The following is a 21,453-nucleotide window of genomic DNA, read 5'->3' as shown; positions in this document are numbered from 1 at the left end:
CTTTAATCTGACAAAAGTAATAATAAATTAAAATTCTATAAATGTTAACCAATGAAAGTCAGACATTGTTTTTCAACCATGCTTCAACAGAATTATGTAAAAAAATAAACTCATGAAACAGGCATGGACAAAAATGATGGTACCCCTAGAAAACACAGAACATAATGTGACCAAAGGGACATGTTAATTCAAGGTGTGTCCACTAATTAGCATCACAGGTGTCTACAACCTTGTAATCAGCCATTGGGCCTATATATATGGCTCCAGGTAATCACTGTGTTGTTTGGTGATATGGTGTGTACCACACTCGACATGGACCAGAGGAAGCAAAGGAAAGAGCTGTCTCAAGAGATCAGAAAGAAAATTATAGACAAGCATGTTAAAGGTAAAGGCTATAAGACCATCTCCAAGCAACTAGATGTTCCTGTGAGTACAGTTGCACATATTATTCATAAGTTTAAGATCCATGGGACTGTAGCCAACCTCCCTGGACGTGGCCGCAGGAGGAAAATTGATGACAAATCTAAGAGACGGATAATCCGAATGGTAACAAAAGAGCCTAGAAAGACTTCTAAAGAGATTCAAGGTGAACTTCATGCTCAAGGAACATCAGTGTCAGATCGCACCATCCGTCGTTGTTTGAGCCAAAGTGGACTACATGGGAGACGACCAAGGAGGACACCATTGTTGAAAACGAATCATAAAAAAGCAAGACTGGAATATGCCAAACTACATGTTGACAAGCCACAAAGCTTCTGGGAGAATGTCCTGTGGACAGATGAGACAAAAATCGAAGTTTTTGCCAAGGCACATCAGCTGTATGTTCACAGACGAAAAAATGAAGCATATCAAGAAAAGAACACTGTCCCTACTGTGAAACATGGAGGAGGCTCTGTTATGTTCTGGGGCTGCTTTGCTGCGTCTGGCACAGGGTGTCTTGAATCTGTGCAGGGTACAATGAAATCTCAAGACTATCAAGGAATTCTAGAGAGAAATGTACTAGCCAGTGTCAGAAAGCTTGGTCTCAGTCGCAGGTCATGGGTCTTGCAACAGGACAATGACCCAAAACACACCGCTAAAAACACCCAAGAATGGCTAAGAGGAAAAAATTGGACTATTCTAAAGTGGCCTTCTATGAGCCCTGACCTCAATCCTATTGAGCATCTTTGGAAGGAGCTGAAACATGCAGTCTGGAAAAGGCACCCTTCAAACCGGACACAACTGGAGCAGTTTGCTCATGAGGAGTGGGCCAAAATACCTGCTGAGAGGTGCAGATGTCTCATTGACAGTTACAGGAAGCGTTTGATTGCAGTGATTGCCTCAAAAGGTTGCGCAACAAAATATTAAGTTAGGGGTACCATCATTTTTGTCCATGCCTGTTTCATGAGTTTATTTTTTTACATAATTCTGTTGAAGCATGGTTGAAAAACAATGTCTGACTTTCATTGGTTAACATTTATAGAATTTTAATTTATTATTACTTTTGTCAGATTAAAGTTATTTCTGTGACCATTGTGACTTTTTCTTTCATTGACCAAAGGGTACCAACAATTTTGTCCACGTCTGTATATTAGCCTTAAAGGGGTTATCCGAGACTAAAAAAAATGTACCGCATATGTCCGGGCCCCTCACACTGAATATGCTTACCTGGCTCCACGCGCCGCTCCTGGTCACCGCACGCGGATGAAAACATCCGGTGTCGGGAGCAGCCATTGGCAGGCGGTGACAAGCCTCCCTAGCATCACCCACCATTGGCTGCTTCCCCCCCCCCCCCGAGAAGCAACAGCAGCAGTTTAGGGACCAGGAGCGGTGCGGGGAGCCAGGTAAGTGTATTCAGTGTGAGGAGCCTGGGCATATGCGGTAAATTTTTTTGTCTCGAATAACCCCTTTAACCCCTTTCAGGCTTTTAATATTGATGAGAAAACCAACAAAAGATGAATGGGTCACTCAATAGGGGAGTGGACTGGTGGTGTTAGTGTGCAGTGTCTCAGTTAGGGGTCAGTATCTGTAATGTGATGATGATATTGTGCTGCCTTCATGCTTTATGTGGTGTACATTATGTGACATCACCATTATGGTAATGTGGTTTTGATGTATTTAGATATGAACTTTGATACCATTTGTTATTGAGCTTAAATTGTTTGGTTATACCAATTTTTACTACCAGATGCTGACCATTAATATTGCACTTGCACTTTATTATTGTACACCGACCACCCACCATCGGTCCTTTTGGTTTTAAATGTTTTTAATGTCTTGTGCTTTTGCCAATCATATTTTTGTGAATTTTTCAATAAAAAATATGCAATTATTTTGTATTTACATGTGTTTTGCCTATTGAGTGACCCATTCATCTTTTGTTGGTTTTCTCTGATACGTTCAGGTGTGGGTCCTGGATATTTGTCTTGGGCTTTATATAGGTTTCTTTTAATATTGATGACCTATCCTCAGGATTATCAATATCAGATCGGCGGGGGTCTGGCTCCCGGCACCCCCGGCAATCAGCTGTATGAAGAGAAGGCTGTGCATGAGTGCCCTTACCTCTGGGCAGCACGCAAGTAGCATGAAATATTCTGTCATAGCCGGTGCCGTTAGTTTGATGCCGCTTTTGCACATTTCTTAAGAGGCTATTTACCCACACAGCGTGTTTGAATGATTGATGTGAGGTATCTGTAAACATAATGTGAGGGTGTGAGGTAGGCAGTAGATCTAAGTTGATATCTGTATATTATCTGATGGTTTGTGGAAGGCAGCACATCGATTTTGATATCTGTTATATACATATTTGGGGGAGATACCCACAGTGTTATTTATAAATCACTAATCGTGTCTCAAAGTTTGACCTTTATGGTGACACTATTGTATGTGCTTTTGTTTGTCTCCTGATGAGCCCTATAATGAGTCGGGCGAAACGTTAGTTCGATACTATACTCATGACTGTGGATGTCACATTCCTATATACAATAATACCTATAGAGATTGGGATTTCCAGTGTAAAGTTTTTTACAGACCAGGACAATCAGATGGATGAGGCTCAAAAAAACTTTATTTTAGACTGCATCAATTATCGTTTAAAGCACAATTACTTTTGGTTTGAGGAGGATTTCTATGTGCAGACTTCTGGAGTCGCAATGGGTGCGAAATTCACAAATTCAAGTTTTGCGAACCTCTTTATGGCCTATTGGGAATATAAATACATTGATAGCTTGCTATTTTCATCTAGAATAAAAGGTAGGCTATGCATATGGAAGAGATTCATAGATGACTGCCTTTGCATATGACAGGGGGAGGAGTCAGCTTTAAGGCAATTCCTAGTATATATACATTAATGACATTATGTGGAACATTGTTTTCACAGAAAATATCAGTAAAGAAAAAGTGCAGTTTTTAGATCTGGAAATCTCCCTTCATCAAGGTGAGATACAAACTATTACCTATTTCAAAGCCACTGATAGGAATAACTACATTGATAGCAGTAGCTGTCACTACAACCCATGGATTAAATATATCCCCAAAAGGCCAATTCCAACGTATAAAACGGAATTGTACAAAATTGGAGGACTATGATGCACAAAGTGAAGTTATCCTGGAAAGGTTTAAGGAAAAGGGATATGCAGTAGATTTATTAGAAAGGCAGAGAGAGGAAGTCAGGGAAAGTACTGATACTAGAGAAAACAAAGTAGCAACTATGAAAAGCAACAATCAGGAAAACAATCGATACAAATATGCATTTTTAACAACATATTCCTCAGCTTGTCCAGAGATGAAAAAAATAATAGCAAAAAAATTGGAACATCTTGAAAAATGACCCTGCATTGGTGACTTAGTCCCCAAAAAAAACCCATTTATTTTTAAAAGGGCACCCGTTTTAAGAAATAAAATTGTCCACAGCTGCATGGTAAAACAAACTAAGACCACCAAAGAGACTGACCGGTTAAGGGCTCTTTCACACTTGCGTTGTCCGGATCCGGCGTGTACTCCACTTGCCGGAATTACACGCCGGATCCGGAAAAACGCAAGTGTACTGAAAGCATTTGAAGACGGATCCGTCTTCAAAATGCGTTCAATGTTACTATGGCAGCCAGGACGCTATTAAAGTCCTGGTTGCCATAGTAGTAGTGGGGAGCGGGGGAGCGGTATACTTACAGTCCGTGCGGCTCCCGGGGCGCTCCAGAATGATGTCAGAGCGCCCCATGCGCATGGATGACGTGCAATGCGATCACGCCCTGACGTCACTCTGGAGCGCCCCGGGAGCCGCACGGACGGTAAGTATGTTGCTCCCCCGCTACACTTTACCATGGCTGCCAGGACTTTAGCGTCCCGGCAGCCATGGTAACCATTCAGAAAAAGCTAAACGTTGCATCCGGCAATGCGCCGAAACGACGTTTAGCTTAAGACCGGATCCGGATCAATGCCTTTCAATGGGCATTCATTCCGGATCCGGCCTTGCGGCAAGTGTTCAGGATTTTTGGCCGGAGCAAAAAGCGCAGCATGCTGCTGTATTTTCTCCGGCCAAAAAACGTTCCGTTCCGGAACTGAAGACATCCTGATGCATCCTGAACGGATTTCACTCCATTCAGAATGCATTAGGATAAAACTGATCAGGATTCTTCCGGCATAGAGCCCCGACGACGGAACTCTATGCCGGAAGAAAAGAACGCAGGTGTGAAAGAGCCCTTACGTGGTGTGGCTTTTGTATTGGCTGCAAGAATAGGGATAAGGAAAACAAAGGAATCCTGAATGAAAATAAACTTGTGTCTGTGGTGAATAAAAAAGGAGTTTAAAATTAAGGGCAATATATCTTGTGAAACCGCAGGTGTGATCTATGTCCTAGAGTGCCCCTGCGGTTTACAATATGTAGAGAGAATTACTATATTGGTAACATCAAGAGAGGTTTGGGGACACATAGTGTCTCGGCACATTTTAAAAGCTTTCATAAAAAAATAACTTTTGGTCTGAAATTCAGGGCTGTAGAATGGGTTGTGAAACATTGGAGGGGTGGGGACCCTGTCAAACAGATAAATAAAAAAGAAGCGCAGTGGATTTATGACATTGGCACCCTCCAACCAAATGGGTTGAACGTTGATTGGGATATCAGAGTAGCTATGTAGGATTTTAGATAGGTAGTTTATAATCATCACCCTAATAGGTTAAAATATAGCTAAAGAAGTAGGGAACGGTAATCGCTTGAAAACTGGAATAAGTATAGTTTTTCTATTTATGAATTTTAGATAATATTAAAAAAAAAGTTTGACCCCCGACACAGGAGGTTTTGACACGGAAGTGTTTAATGGAGGACATAAATAGGTGTCGGTGATATGCTATGTAGAGCCCCGGGCGAAGCCCGGGTCGGGTGGACAAAGGACTGACTAGACATTTTAATGCTGATTTCAAGTGCTTGTTTGCGAGTACAATAAATAGATTTTTATTTGAAAATAGATGCTGCAAAAGTGGATGCTGCACTATGTTGCCGTTTCTTTGAAGGTGCTGGAGTGTATGAGATTCTGCTGGGCAGCGTGGAGCGAGGAAAAGGGCGTCTGCCTGTGAGAAATACATTTTCCTGTGTGCACAGGTGGCTACGTTTTTGCTGGGAGAAGCGCGGACCAGAACCTATTTTCTTCTATTATTACATACAGGGGAGCGGCTCCTGTCATCTGGACTGCTGCTATTAATAACCTTTTGGGGTATACACGGACTACAGTTTTCACTGTTGCTTTGTTTTGTAGTCGGGCGAAACACGTTGGGACAGAGATAAGAAGGGACTGATATGAAACCCTATTGAATGCCTACCATTGTATCTACAACTGACTGGGTATCTGTGTTCATGGTGTCGCATCTGGAGTACCGATCGTATGATATTCACTCACTTTGGGTTATCACTTTTGGTGTATTATTTGTTTATTATTTTGTGTACCTGTGGTAGTTTGAGTCATAACTTCGCTTGAGGCCACTTATCGAGTGTGCCATCTATCCCTGATCGGGGCAATTATAGGGCGTGCAGGAGGTTCCTGAGAAGAGATCGCCCCTAGCGGGGCGACTATTCCATCTTTATAGGCAGGGTGGACAGTATAGTGTGAGATTTAGGAACAAATGCCCCCCCTATTATAAAATTGACCAACACCAATGCCTATATTACTGCCCGGTATACTATTATGAACTCCTATTTTTTCAATATCGCGATTTAGGATTTTGGGTTATTTTTTATTGTAACAACATTAAAGGCTACGTTTTAAATGTCTGTCTCTCTTCCTGCTTGCCATAGACATAGCAGCTGCGAGCAGAGAGACAGACTGCACGCGGCTTCTCTCCATACAGCTGATCAGCAGGGGTGCCAGGTGTCGGACCCCCACCGATCTGATATTGACGATTTATCCTGAGGTTAGGTCATCAATATTAAAATTCTGGAAAACTCCTTTAAGGGGGTTGTTTGAGGTCAGTCAAAATCTATCCTAAAGGAAGCAAGTGTGCATAGTAATAAAATAATTGATACTCAACCTGGTAAAACCCCCAAACCACTCCAAAGCTTCCTGCCAATTACTGGCCTATCAGAGTATGGCCTGAGATGGCTTGGTCCAGTGACTGGCTGCAGGAGTCGCTTGTAGACTGGCATGTAATCGTTGCCGCCATTTTAACAAAGCTCAGTGAGGAGCACTAGAATGACAGCATTGGCAGGGATTCAACAAGCACTGGGTCCTTCATTACTTCATGGGGAGCACACAAGAATTTATAAAAACCGACAGAAGAGCTTACAGCTCCTCTCATGTCTGGAACAACACATTAGTGGTCAGTGACTACCAAGGTTTATATAGTCTCAGAATTTATAGCACACTGTAATTTATAGTACCCAATATATTGGTATAGCATTATAATTCCAGTATTTATGCTCCTTGTATTACAAGCATTGAAATGAATACTGCCAAAAAGGGGATAATGCCATACAAAAAGACCACTGTGGCCTAGGTAAAACAATATGTAAAATGTAAAATAATTTGCGCGTCTATATATACATACTTCTGTAAAGCTGGCCGCACATATTAGTTACGCCGGCCAATTTTGGCGGTATCGGATGACCAACTCTACTAATGTGTCTCTCTTGATGGCAGAGGAGATAAGGAAAGAGTATGTTGGAAGTCTTCCAGCGGCTTCTTCCCACTCTATCTACTGAGAACATATGCTTGCTTGGCCATGTAGGGCCAGCCAGTATCTCACACAGGAAATCCATCTGATAATCTGGAACAAGTCAAGTTCCCTTAACGTTGGGTAAACAATGAAAGAATATTACCTTTTCTAGCAATATCCAATCATTTCTTAAAGCTATAAAATCATCTATCCATAAGATCTATTAGTGTATATGAATTAAATGGAGAGAGGTTTCCCAGATTTGGATCTCACCCAAACACTCAGAACAGAGACATCACAAACTCTGGGGATCCATCATGTCCATGTGACCCACTTTCAAAGTGTGCCATTCATAAATATCCTGATAACCCCAAGGGGAAGGAGCTTATCATGGAGGGTCCATCCATGACCATCTCATCATTAAAAGGTCATGTAACAGGACAACCCTTGTTGACCTACATAGCTATTAGAGGTACCCTCAAGTATGTCCCCCAAGCTTCTTAATTCGGGACCTGTTGGATAATGGTGATCCTACTTAACAACTCTTTGGGAACTGTAATAGTCATCATCAAGCTTTGAAGAAAAACAGGTACATCCAAGAAAAAGCATAATCAAAACATTCACCAATTTGACTGAAGTCCAAGACTTATATTGTGGTGATGTATTAGCTTCAGGATAAAATGGAGTTTTCACACGTCCACACCAATTCCAGGGACAATATCAACATCCTAACCCCAGTGTCTAAAAACTATGTTACTAGATTAAAAAAAAGAAAAATCATGATGGTCATGTTTTTTTCCAAATCCAAAGATACTTCATCTAACTGAGCATCTGTTACATAAATGTATTTAACTGTGTCATTCAAATCACAGTGGGCAATGTCAGCTGACCGCCACCATTGGAGTTGCTATAGCCCCTGCTGAGCAGTATACGTGAGTGTATCTAGCCTGGTATCATGGCTTTTCTCCCGGTTTTATCTGTCCATATATTGTAAGACTAGTTTGTTTGTTGGGTCTGATTAGTAGGGGGTCATCTTCTTCCTTCCTTCAGCCCATTGGGTATTGTACACATCTATATCTAACAGGAGGCCTCACAGAGGGGGCGAATTTTGTGTGTATGTTTAATGAGCCTGACATTGTAGCTCACATGGGGGCTTATGTATTATTGGGATCTTCACATCCATTATATCTATTTGATTTTGTTTTAGTCCCCTGATGAACCTTCTGCATATACGAAGGGGAAATGCGTCGGGACTTGGGACCGATTGTTATCTATCCATAATAGGGTTTTGATAAAAGCACAGTAGTATTAGGTAGGGGGACAAAGTGCCTCTAACTTTAAGACGCATCTCTGGGCTGAGGTTACTGAAGGAAAAGCTTTAGGGACAGTATGCCCCCTCTTCCTATGAGTCCTATTTTTCCCCTTAATACTGGTTCTATTTCCACTGATGCCCTATCTTTTTTATATATTTTGATATAACTTTGTGGGTCAGACGGTGTTGTACTTATATTTTATATTGCAGCTCTAATAAAGGTTTTTAATAATATATGGATAATTAAAAGTTATGTTTTAGGTATTGCCCACTGTGATTTCTATGTAACACTAGCATTGCCTATGGTTAGCGAACAATATCACGATCAATAACTCTTTTTTCCTTTAACTATGTCATTCACCACTGGAAAAACTATCCAGGGATTGTGCTGAGAGTGTTCAGTATGACTTACAGCAAGGTGTCCAGCAAAGTAAACCAAATAATCTATATTCTTTGAATTGGTCCTAGAAAACAGAACATGCCTGGTTGCTGATCACCACCCATCAGCTCCTAGCAGCCCTCGGCAGGCATCACTGGCTCTCCTGTAGAATTAGTAGTCATGCCAGCATGTGGACAGAAACACCGTAGCTGCCCCCGTGCTTCACTTGTATTTTTCTATTACCATTGGCTTTGTTAAGCAAACAAGCTAAACCCCCAGACTGAATTCCCAACGGCGATCAGACACGCACAGGTGGTGCATATTACATGAGGAGTCGGCTCTTGCAAACACGCTGTCAGATCGCGGAGTCTCGGGGTGACATTTAATGCTAAACAGCGAAGAATAGCCGAGGCTTCTAAACAGCACAATAAATGGCAGTGAGCTGTGCAGATGCTCAGGTGGCAATTTCATGGGCCTCGCAATTATACAAGATGTGGAGTCCTGGTACGTTTAGCATTTCTATGTTATTGTTCTGCTGCCTAATACAGCGGCTCGGGGCACAACTCATCTCATTCCCAATAGAAAAATCATTTCTGGAGGACGGTTAAGCACAAGTTTCAGGGCGGATCAAAGTTTTTAACATCAACCCTTTCAATTCCTAATCATTAAGAAAAACGTGTTCTACAATGTACAAGGCGGTTGTTATTGCCATGTTTCCAAGCACCTGTTATTTCAAAAAGGGGGAAAACAAATTAGCATTAGCATAATTTATCAACGTGGAAAACAGATGGTCTACGGTGTTACATAATGCTTCATACTTCGTTTTTAAACTTTACTTACGCTGGTTTTATATAAATATGGTCTGAATGTAAAAGTTGCTGATGAAATTCAGTTCCTAAGTGCGATTTTTCGGGTTTGTGAAAACGGGCTAGTGTTTCTATAGAGATGGCATATATCCATAACGATTTATGTATCCATATCGCTTATAGCCATTGATTAGTGCCGGATTTAACCTACCAGCATAGGTGCAGTTTAAATGCTAAATGCATTTTGTCATTTAAAGGGAATGTCCTAAATAACCTATTGTTTAAATCATGTTTTTATGTTTAATATTTTTTAAATAATTTTTTATGATGTTATTTTCAATTTTTCATGTGAGTGAGTGAATATCTAGATTTAAATAAAAACCATAAAAGCATAATAATAGGCGCTACTTCTTTGTCTGTACAGATCACTTTACTGCAGTTATCTGCTTATCTGTCATTCTAATCCTGCCTGTAATGATCTCACCTCTGTGTATAGATAAGACAGAATTCACCATTCACAATAAAGGATATCACAGCTTGCCTACTCCCTCCTGACCTCTGCACAGATGCAAAGCATGCCTAGAAAACTCTCCCATAGAAGTCAGTGACGTCCTGTAAAGCAGTTTTCATAAAACTTTTTCAATGTTAAGAACAGATCAGGCATGATAGACGTCCAAATAATCACATTAAGGAACATATTAGAAAAAAAGGATATGTGTTGCAATCTAGTTTTAACTGGCAAATTTTGGTGACATATTACCTTTAACATAAATGCATCATAAGAAAATGGCCTAATATTGAAATCACATTTCTATGTTAAACCCAAAACTTTTTTTTTTTTTTACAATTTTTTTTTTTTTACTTTTTCTTTATTAAAAAGAATCCTAAATTCATGCAGTTTTCACACTGACCACTAGGCCTGAAATACATTATGCAAGATCACTTAGCCCCTTGAACCTATTTACCAAAAAAAAATCACAATATTTCTGACGTTGATGTATATTAAACTGAAGACAGAAATTGTATGTAAAAGCTGTGTATTTTGGGTAGAAATACCCGTTTATCAGAAAAATGACCCATCAGTGTCCACTTAAATAAATGGATGACTACAGATAAAATATTCCCAGTGCTAGATCCTCTGGGATCATCATATTCCTCTTAACTACACAACACTCTATAAAGAGCGTTTCTTTTGGACGTTTTTAGACTTTGGGGTGTATAGTCATACGATTTAGCAAACATTGCTCACCCGTCAATGTATGATATACATGTTTATATAAGCTGTTAATAAGACGTAGCACACAAAGCTGGGAACCCATTAGGGATCTTGCACTGCTTCAGACTTGATTAGGGTTCATTTGCATTTGTGTTGTTGTTTTCCTCTATTATGGTAGCAGAACAACGAAAATAATGGAAGCACAAGGTCCGTTGTGTGGCAGACACAAAATGCTTGACAGACCCATGGCGCCGGCTGGATTTCCGTTTAGGGAGCCTAGCTTTTTTCTGGACAAAACAGCTGTCTCCAATGCAGATGTGATCTAAGCCATATTAATATTCAGATCAAATCTCATCCAAAGCTGTGCATATAATAAATGAAGCCCAATTAATTGCTTTGGAGGATTGCCAGGATCGGACTGGGGTTCCTTGAGCACACCGAATAAAATAATTCTCTGCGCCCAACCTCAATGTCATCAATAAAGTCTAAGGTCTATTTCTTCAAATCAAAACCTATTAGTGGCAAGTTAGTGGCTCCAAAGGTTGCTTTTCTCCTTGACTTTTGGGGACCAGGTCATAGTATGGTATCAGAGACTGTGCCCACTAGTAGATCCTCCGGTACTCTGGCGAGTCATTCCTAGCAGGGCCCATTGCATTTGCCATTGGGTGCAACGTACATGTGCAGGCATACCCTCTGCAGAGGAACTACATTGCTAGCAGACCAGAAAGAAATGGCTCAAAGGTCACAAATGAATGGAACATAATACATAGGTGTGATCTTTACCTCCACTTCTATGTATATCACTGGCTTTGGCACATCTAGTACTATTAATACAATATAAATCCCTGTCTAAATGACATGTCTAGCGATGTACATGCATTGACTTTTTCCTAGCACTAGTTGACAATGTGACCTGAAGAAAAGAATACTTTATATCTCAAGAAAACAGATTTGCACGGTGTTTGCAGAAAATCCAACGCAACCCATAAAAGAAACACGCACATTTATTAGAAGACATCATATTATGTGCTGCTTAATATTTTAAACACTATCCGGACAGTTTTAAATTATGAAACCAGCACCGCGAAGACAACGGCTCGGTGGGTGATTTCTACAGCATGTACTATTTATGCTACAAACGAGAATTACAGACGCTCTTTCCAATCATGCATCCTTAATCTCAAGCTAAGTCAGCCATGCATTAAAAATGCACTGTGCCTCCATCCCTAGAGAGACTTTTCCCGGTCTTGAAACAGTCACTGGTAAACTCTAAAATCTAATTTCGCTTGACAACCTGTACTAGATAGACAGGATCCCCGGTGAGTACTGCAGAGGATATGTATGCCCTTTAGTCATTGTGTCCAAAAACAACTAACATTGTTTGTAGTCATGCCCTTAAAATCCAAAATGAATTGTGCAAGAGGAGCTTTAGTTCTGAAATGTGTAGTCCCTACTGGTGTAAGATAATGGTGTCCAAAAACTTAAACCTGTCACATGCAATCCATGTATTTGATGTGATCCAGGAGTTAAAACACTAAAAACAATCTAGAAACAGAGTGTGAAATTCCTCAAGGCAAGGCAATGGGAACACAGAGGGACTGACAGTAAAGTCATACAGTGAGCCACACAACAGTAACACAAAAATATGACTGGTCTGGAGTGGAGGAAGATGCAGAGTGATCTACTTGTCCAGAACTTTATCATGTCTTATGGTGTAATAATACTGAATCACTGAAAATAACCAGACTATCTGATAATAATCATCAGTTGGAAAAAAAATTGAAAGAGATAGAGTGGCGGAAAAAGGTTAAATGAAAAGTAAAGTAATCCTGACCTTACTGACCACCACCACTCCCTTTCTGATACTCTCTGGGTCCACCAATGATCTCTGTATGCTAGTTCTCCTCGATCACCCAGCCAATCACTAGGAGTGTTGAGGGACCTTTTTTCTCCAGATGGAAAACCCTTTTAACACCTTAACGACTTGCACTGTACATGAACGACTCAAGGTCAAGACATTAAAGATGGCACCCACTCAGGAGCTGAGCAGGCACCATAGCCATCGGGTGCCTGCTGTTTTACACAGCAGAAACTCCAGGGCACAGTCACTGATTGGTGAAGACACCAATCATGGGCATTTACCTCCTCAGGTGCCATGGTCAATTGTGACCAAGGCATCTAAACGTTCTTTTCCAGAGAGCATTACGCTTCCGGGGACTGAACAGGTCCCCTGAGTCAAAATCAAGGGAGCCATTAGGATGCTATGGCAGGCTCTGGCCTTCTGAATCTCCCATGGGCTGCAATATTATATTAACAACAACATACATACTGTTGTTACATACAACAATAGCAAAAAATAGTTGCGGCTGCAATATGGGTGGAACGTGTAAACCCAGCTTTAGGGAGTTAGTGCCTTCTGGAATTGTGCCTTATGTCTCTATACATTCTGATAGATTAAAAGGGGTTTTCCGAGATTTTGATACTGATTACCTATCCTCAGGATAGGTCATCAGTATCTGATCGGTGCAATACCCAGGACCCGCACCAATCATCTGTATGAGAAGGCACTCCCGCTCCTGTGAGCACCTAGGCCTTCTCGCAGCTCACCTGGCATAGCGCCGTACATAGTATAGCGGCTGCGCTTGGTATCACTCTCAGCCTCATACCAATCAGATACTGATGACCTATCCTGAGGATAGGTCAGTATCAAAATCTCGGAAAACCTCTTTAGGAGTTTTGCAAAGAAAAATAAGGAAAAACTAACTGAGCCAACTTCAGTATACTGTATATGGTATTTATGTTTTAAATGCACCAAAAATGTCAAATTCAGTCATAATAATAGGAATCTTCTATTTGTTCTATATGTTTGTTAATATTATCTTGCCCTCCAACATGTAACAGAACCACTAGCGCAGCATACACAAGATCTCAAAGTTCATGAATCTGTATTGGTTCTTGATCGCCAATATGGTGTATACCATTTATGTGTTACTATACGAGCCCAGAAAGCAGGGTCACGTGATATAGTCTGCGATGCAAGTTATTAAATATACTTATATTACATGTATATAGAGCAACAAGAATACATAGCTCAATATATAAGGTCCTCCTACACACTAACAACTCTTAACAGCTTCGCTGTAAAATCCCCCATAGCCATGCAAACCTAGGAGAAGACTTGAAAGCTAAATTAAAATGCATTTTGATGCAGATAGGTTGACAAATAAAAAAAACTGGATCAACCCCAATTCTGCACTAAATTCTAATTTGGCAAGCCCAATGGTATTTACAGTCATCACCCTGATGTGCCGCTGCTGTGAAATGCAATTGTCGCTGTACGAGCTACGGAGAAAGACATCAAAGTGGAACAGGACATCCATATAATTTACTATAGAAATTCAATTCAGACACATTGGGCCCGAAGCCAGCAATACCAAAGGCAAAACGCTGCATTCATTCTCTGAAAGCATTACCTGCTACAAGCTGAATATCACTCATTCAACTAAGGACATCATTTTCCACATTTAACAGTGATGCCAACTCCTATCACAAAAGCCAAATTCCACGCTTATTGTAAAATTCCAATGATCCTACACAGTACTGCGGCATCACAAGATTTCATAAGAAATTGAGCTAATAAAATTAAAAACAATGATAAAAAAATAATAATTTTTTTACTCAAAATTAGTCCAACATTTTGTGCTGACTAATTTCACACTATGCTGCATTGTCTAACAATGCATGCCAAAGAAGTGTGAGAAACAAATGCCATTGAAAACATTTAAATGAGAAAGAAAGGTATGCTTTCTTTCTGGCGTTTCATTTTCAATGTCAATTTTTTTTGTAAGTAACAGAATCCTTAAAGGGGTTGTCCCACGAAAAATATTCTACAGTTTTCAAACCAGCACCTGGATCTGAATACTTTTGTAATTGCATGTAATTAAACATTTTGTATAGCTACTGAGTTATTCAATAAAATGTATCTGCATAGTGCCACTTATTTTCTTATTTCTTTGTCCTGCTCACTGAGATGGCCGCACATGCTCAGTTTCATCCTCCAACTGCCTCCTGAGCTGTTATAGGGAGATCATGGACACACCTCCTGAGCTGCAGAAGAAAAGACACTCCCCTTGAGCTGCCAGCTTGATATAAATCTAGCAGAGCAATGAATGTGTAGATCTCTGGATCCAAGTGAGGTACAGGGCTGGTTGTGGCTTTGTTAGAAAGAGATTGGCATGTACTATATGATGGCTGATTTTCATTTTTTACATTATTCATGAAATAAGCCCTTTAAAAGGTGTTTTCCACACTTAATATTTATCACCTATCCACAGAAGACACAGGGGGGCAACCTCTAGAATGCCACCGATGCGTCCTGCTGCTCCATTTAGTGTCTATGGAGCTGACGGAAACTGCTGACCGTTGTACTTGGCTGTCTCCATCAGTTTCATCAAATTTAAACAGAGCAGTAGCGTTCATGCTCATGTGCCACTCCATTTAAAGTCCTTCTCACTGTGGTTATGCAGTCAGGAGGAACGGGGTGGGGGTGGAGACTTGGGATCCCCATCGTTGCGACTGATGGGGCAATCAGACATTTATCACCTATCTTGTGGCTAAGTGATAAATGTCAGTTATAGGCTCCGTCAATGCCTGGTATAGCCAACTGGAGAAATACATTGTAGATACTGTCAAGTGCCTCGCAAGCATCAGTATTTTTAATTAAAGGAAACATACCCTCTTTTCATCTGTGACAATATAGTTGCGACCATGTTTCTTTGTAAGGTGAGGAACTAAGACATCAAACTGTCTCCGGAATTCACAAAAGACCATGTGATCAGGATAACCTAAAAAATATAAATTCAACAGGACATTAGGGTGACTGTACCCATACGTTTCATGACAATACACCTCATACTGCTTAAAGGAAGTCTGCCACAAGATTTGCCTTTGTAGGGCTGGCTTAGCTAATGAAACCTTGCACTTCGCGATCCATTGCTTTATTCTAGAAACAAGTACTTTGAATCCATATGCACATGTCTTACAGAAGTTGTCCCCACATTTCCCATCAGAAAAGCTCTGGGGGTTATTGGTTCTCAAAGACTTACAGAAAATGGTCCAGGTGTAAAAAAAAAAAAAAAAAAAAAAAGTATGCAAACTAGCTCTCCTCCAAGGTGTACAGGGTAGCGACCCAAAACAAGACAAGACTGTTTTCTTCCTTCTAGATAAAAAGCTAACTTCACCCAACATCATATTTTCCATTTTACAAAAGTGTAAAAAGCAAAGAAAGTTGTGGTTGAAGTACATGACATGTATAATTATCCTGAAAACTATGCAACAATTTGTTTAACTGAAGCAAGAACCTGGAAGTGATAATGTAACAAGCCGGAGTGCGGTCAGGGTCATGTTTGTGCGGAGTGTCTGCAAACAGAACGGGAAAACAACCTGAAATTCATTTATACGGGAGATTGAGGAGCTGAATGCAGTTGTGTGTGCGTGTGTAATTAAATCAAGCACTGAGCTGGTTATTGGAAAAGCAGCTTCTGCTTGCAATTGTTTTGAGAATTCCACTTCAATTGACTTGAGACCCGGACGCTTATGTTCTGTCTCCTAATCTGTCGCTATCTATTGACTGATGCACCATCCAGCACAAGCTCAGTAGGGAGCCTGTATTGATCCCATTGCTGGGAGATGTCCATTGATTTTTTTTTAGGGGGATCTGTTTGTTTATTTTAACAGTTTTTTCTTCCCTTTTTTATCATAATGAGCAGCATACCTAGTCAGATGCTTCTATGGATAGAGAGCTATTGTTTCAGTGGCCATAGGAGGTGGGAATAATGGCAATGTTTTAACAAAAACAGCTTACTGCCCCCAGAGTAAGCTGGGGCATGAATGTAAGGTGGACGAAACAATAAGGCCTCTTTCACACTGGCGAGATTTCCGCGCGCGTGCAATGCGTGAGGTGATCACATAGCATCCGCACTGAATCCGGACCCATTCATTTTTATGGGGCTGTGCACATGAGCGGTGATTTTCAAGCATAACTTGTGCATTGCGTAATAATCACAGCATGCTCTATATTGTGCGTTTTTCACGCAATGCAGGCCCCATAGAAGTGAATGGGGCTGTGTGAAAATCGCAAGCATCCGCAAGCAAGTGCGGATGCAGTGCGATTTTCACGCATGGTTGCTAGGAGATGATCGGGATGAGGACCCAATCATTATTATTTTCCCTTATAACATGGTTATAAGGGAAAATAATAGCATTCTTAATACAGAATGCTTAGTAAAATAGTGATGGAGGGGTTAAATTTTTTTTATAAAAAAAAAAATTAACTCCCCTTAATCCACTAGTTTGCGCAGCCCAGCTTCTCTTCTGTGTTCTTCTTTGCTGTCCAGGAGGAAAAGGACCTGTGGTGACGTCATTGCGCTCGCAGTGACGTTACCACAGGTCCTTTTCCTCAAAGAAGAAAGAAGAGAAGTGGATTAAGGCGAGTTATTTTAATTTTAATTTTATTTTTTAACCCCTCCATCACTATTTTACTAGGCATTTTGTATGAAGAATGCTATTATTTCCCCTTATAACCATGTTATAAGGGAAAAAAATAAAATCTACAGAACACCTAACCCAAACCCGAACTTCTGTGAAGAAGTCCGGGTTCGGGTCTGGGTACCAAACATGCCGATTTTTCTCCCGCGCGTGCAAAACGCATTAAAATGTTTAGCACTCTCGCGGAAAAATAAAGCATTTTCCCACGACGCACCTGCATCTTATCTGGCCCAAATCCATGACGCCCATGTGAAAGAGGCCTAAGAGTTAAACAGGAACCTGTCGCTAGAGTAGCCAACTTTAGTGTATTTCATAGATGTCCCATTAACAATGAACCATAGCCCAACTGCAGCCACTTCAATAGCTCTGATAGGCAGCTGAAGTGGATGCAATTGTGGTATTGTAGCCCAAATTTAATCAGACACACAGCCACATCTCAGGTCCCAATAAAAGAGAATCTGCTGCCTATACTTAGAACTTTCTGTTTAGGGGGTTGTCGGGGACATTTAAAAATGTGGCAAAAAGCAGTAGATGGGCAAAAATAATCAAAATAACTATTGACATTACAATGTCATTACTGCAGAGAAGCACGAGAAAACACTGCAGCATCAGGGTGGCACCCCTGAAGTGGCAGAGGATTTTTTTCGAGGTAATACTTTTGGCACCTTGTCTGCTTTCTGTTTCATTTTTTTATGTCCCAGAATACTCTTAACTGTCTAGAACAGGGAACAGCAACCTTCGGCACTCCAGCTGCTGTAAAACGACAACTCCGAGAGTGCAACATTTTCTGCCGTTCTAACTCCCATAGAAGTGACTGAATCATTCTGGGAGTTGTAGTTTTAGAACAGCTGGAGTGCAGGAGGTTGCCGATTCCTGCTCTAGAACATGAACAGTAGGAGGTAGCATAGTCACCTATAAAAAAATAAATACAAATAACACACTACAGTTCCAAACAAGAGGAGTATCATATCTGACTATTGTACCTACTCGATCGAAAAATAGCAAGAACTAGGAAGTGATTTTAGTGGCAAACAATACCAGGAGCAAGTTGGCAATGCAATGTTTTCAGCACGCTCTCCATTTAACAGCAGGAGGTCCCGTTTGGTTGTGTAGTGAGCCAGTATTAAGCGTGTGTAGAGAACGCCATACTCTGCTAGTGACGACCAGCATCCATCTGCCTGTTGCATTATAACAAACAAAAAGAATAGCAATTTGCAATCAGCAGTAGGCAATTACCTTGTCTATACATGCGAAGAGCATCCAGAACGCGGGACCCTCGGACCTGAGCTCGCAACAGAGGGACGTCGACTTGCATAAGCTCTGCATCACAACGTTCACCTGACAGATCTGACTCACTGGAGCCAACTCGTGCAGCTGGTACCAGCCGAGCCCCACTGGTAAATGACTCAGCTTTAGGCAGAAAGCAGTAGACAAAGTGAATTTTGGACTTCTTGATGGTATCAATCAGAGCATCCTACAGAGAACAATAAAAAAAATTGATTATTAACAGATAATAACATGGACAAATAGGATAAGAAATTTCATTGTAAATAGACAAAAGTATTCCTTTAATTAATATGGAAACAAAAGAAGAAATATGTAATTTTCTGTTTTAGATCAGTATGTGTAGATCTATACACATTCGTACAGGATATTCATCCAGCGTGGCCAAGCTGTTCATGAGCCTATCTTGTATGACTCCTGACTCCCCAGCCTCAAGACTCATGTGTCTGACAGGACAGCCTCTTCTAAAGGTGGCCATACATAGTCAATAGCTGTTGGCCAAACGATCTGCTAGCTCTCCAGACTTCCTTATACACATACACTTCGGCCAAGTGTGTATATTGTAAATGTGTAGTCGATTGGGAGAGAAGTGAACGGGACTGCCAGACACTTCTGATAGTGGTTTTTTTCCTGGGAGAAGAATCAGGCATTGTACTACCGCCTACTACAGTGACTTCATGTCTTTGCTGCACGACATGCACACCGCTACACAAACAGGACCTTTAGCTGCCTAGCTACTACAGAGGCCACTCTATCACCTCCCCTTAAAGGGACATCATGCCTCCTCCTAACCGCAGGTGAGCTGACACTCAAACAGCACCTTTGATCCTGCACAGACCCTAGTCGTGGTCTTGTCAGTAGGGATGTATGTTCCTGACCTTTACATGGACATTATTCACAGTAAGTTCTGGTCACATATGCCACATTTTCATTGGGTGCATCTGGACATCTATATGTATCAGGCACAATTCTCAATTGTATATGCATATGGTTATTCAAATGAGGCGGGTGTCGCTATTTGTTGGGTACACACCCTTTCTAAGTGCTTATTTAAAGGGGTTGTTTCACTTCAGCAAATGGCATTTATCATGTAGATAAAGTTAATACACAGCACTTACTAATATATTGCGATTGTCCATATTTCTTCCTTTTCTGGCTGGATTCCTTTTTCCATCACATTATACACTGCCTGTTTCCATGGTTACAACCACCGCTGCAGCGCAGATACGAGGTGGTCGGAACAGGAACTGCTGCGCATGAGTGCCTATGCATGTTACCATGGTCTTGGCTACCACAGAATCCAACGCCTTTTCCTATAATGTGCAAGCACGACTACTGCTGCTGGATTGCAGGGTGGTCATAACCCCTGGATACAAGCAGTGTATAATGTGATGGAAAAATGAATCCAGCCAGTAGTAAGTGCCTTGTAGTAACTTTCTCTACATGATATATGCCATTTGCTGAAGTGAGACAACCCAACTCCCACAATGCCCTGCTGTAGGCTGATACCTGTAGGCTGTTCGGGCATGCTGGGAGTTGTAGTTTTGCAACAGCTGGAGGGCCGCAGTTTGAGGGTGCCTGTTATAGAGTTTCAGATGGCTAACACACAGTCACTAAGGCCTCTTTCACACAAGCGTGTCCAGATTAGGTCCGGATGCGTCCCGGTGCATTGCGGCAAACCCGTGCGAGTAGGTACGCAATTGCAGTCAGTTTTTACTGCGATTGCGTTCCGCTGTTCAGTTTTTATTGCACGGGTGCAATGTGTTTTCACGCGTGTGATAAAAAACTGAATGTGGTACTCGGACCCGAACTTCTTCGCAGAAGTTTAGGTTTGGTTTCAAGGTTGTGTAGATTGTATTATTTCCCCTTATAACATGGTTATAAGGGAAAATAATAGCATTCTGAATACAGAATGCATAGTACAATAGGGCTGGAGGGGTTAAAAAATAAAAATAATTTAACTCACCTTAATCCACTTGTTCGCACAGCCGCCATCTCTTCTGTCTTCATCAGTGAGGAAAAGGACCTTTGATGATGTCACTACGCTCATCACATGGTCATTCACATGATCCATCACCATGGTGATGGATCATGTGATGAGCGTAGTGACAATCATCAAAGGTCCTTTTCCTCATAGATGAAGACAGAAGAGATGCCAGCTGCGTGAACAAGTGGATTAAGGAGAGTTAAAAAAAAATATTTTTTTTTTTAACCCCTCCAGCCCTATTGTACTATGCATTCTGTATTCAGAATTCTATTATCTTCCCTTATAACCATGTTATAAGGGAAAATAATAATGATCGGGTCCCCATCCCGATCGTCTCCTAGCAACCGTGCATGAAAATCGCACCGCATCCGCACTTGCTTGCAATTTTCACGCAACCCTATTCATTTCTATGGGGCCTGCGTTACGTGAACGTGAAAATCACTGCTCATGTGCACAGCCCCATAGAAATGAATGGGTCCGGATTCAGTGCGGGTGCAATGCGGTCACCTCATGCATTGCACCCGCGCTGAAATCTCGCCCGTGTGAAAGGGGCCTAAGTGTTTCAGTCAGGTAAACAACTGGTTTTCGTCAGACAAGGGCACGTTCACGTCTACATCAAAGGCTCTGTTCGAGGCCTTTATGGCAGATTCCATCAAGAAAACAGAACTGCATGCAAAAACTGAACAACGGAACGCAATCGCAGTCAAAACTGATTGCAATTGCGTACCTACTCGCACGGGTTTGCCGCAATGCGCCGGGACGCATCCGGACCTAATCTGGACACGCTCGTGTAAAAGAGGCCTT

At 41.3% G+C, this 21,453-nt stretch overlaps 1 protein-coding gene across 21 annotated transcripts in view; it reads right to left on the bottom strand.

Annotated features, from left to right (window-relative positions):
* LOC122930354 (unconventional myosin-XVIIIa-like) overlaps positions 1–21,453 on the bottom strand; it is a 331,901-nt gene that overhangs the window by 117,120 nt on the left and 193,328 nt on the right. For all 21 annotated transcript variants that reach the window (XM_044283690.1, XM_044283691.1, XM_044283692.1 and 18 more), the window contains 2 exons: positions 18,615–18,852; positions 15,567–15,676 (listed from right to left, as the gene is read on the bottom strand). In XM_044283690.1, coding sequence (XP_044139625.1) covers positions 15,567–15,676; positions 18,615–18,852 — 348 coding nt within the window. The remainder of the gene's footprint in view (positions 1–15,566; positions 15,677–18,614; positions 18,853–21,453) is intronic.

This window comes from Bufo gargarizans, chromosome 3, assembly GCF_014858855.1.
Source record: "Bufo gargarizans isolate SCDJY-AF-19 chromosome 3, ASM1485885v1, whole genome shotgun sequence".
In the NCBI taxonomy this organism is placed as follows: domain Eukaryota; kingdom Metazoa; phylum Chordata; class Amphibia; order Anura; family Bufonidae; genus Bufo; species Bufo gargarizans.
The sequence above is the reverse complement of the archived record's forward strand: the minus strand, read 5'-3'. Positions and strand labels throughout refer to the sequence as shown.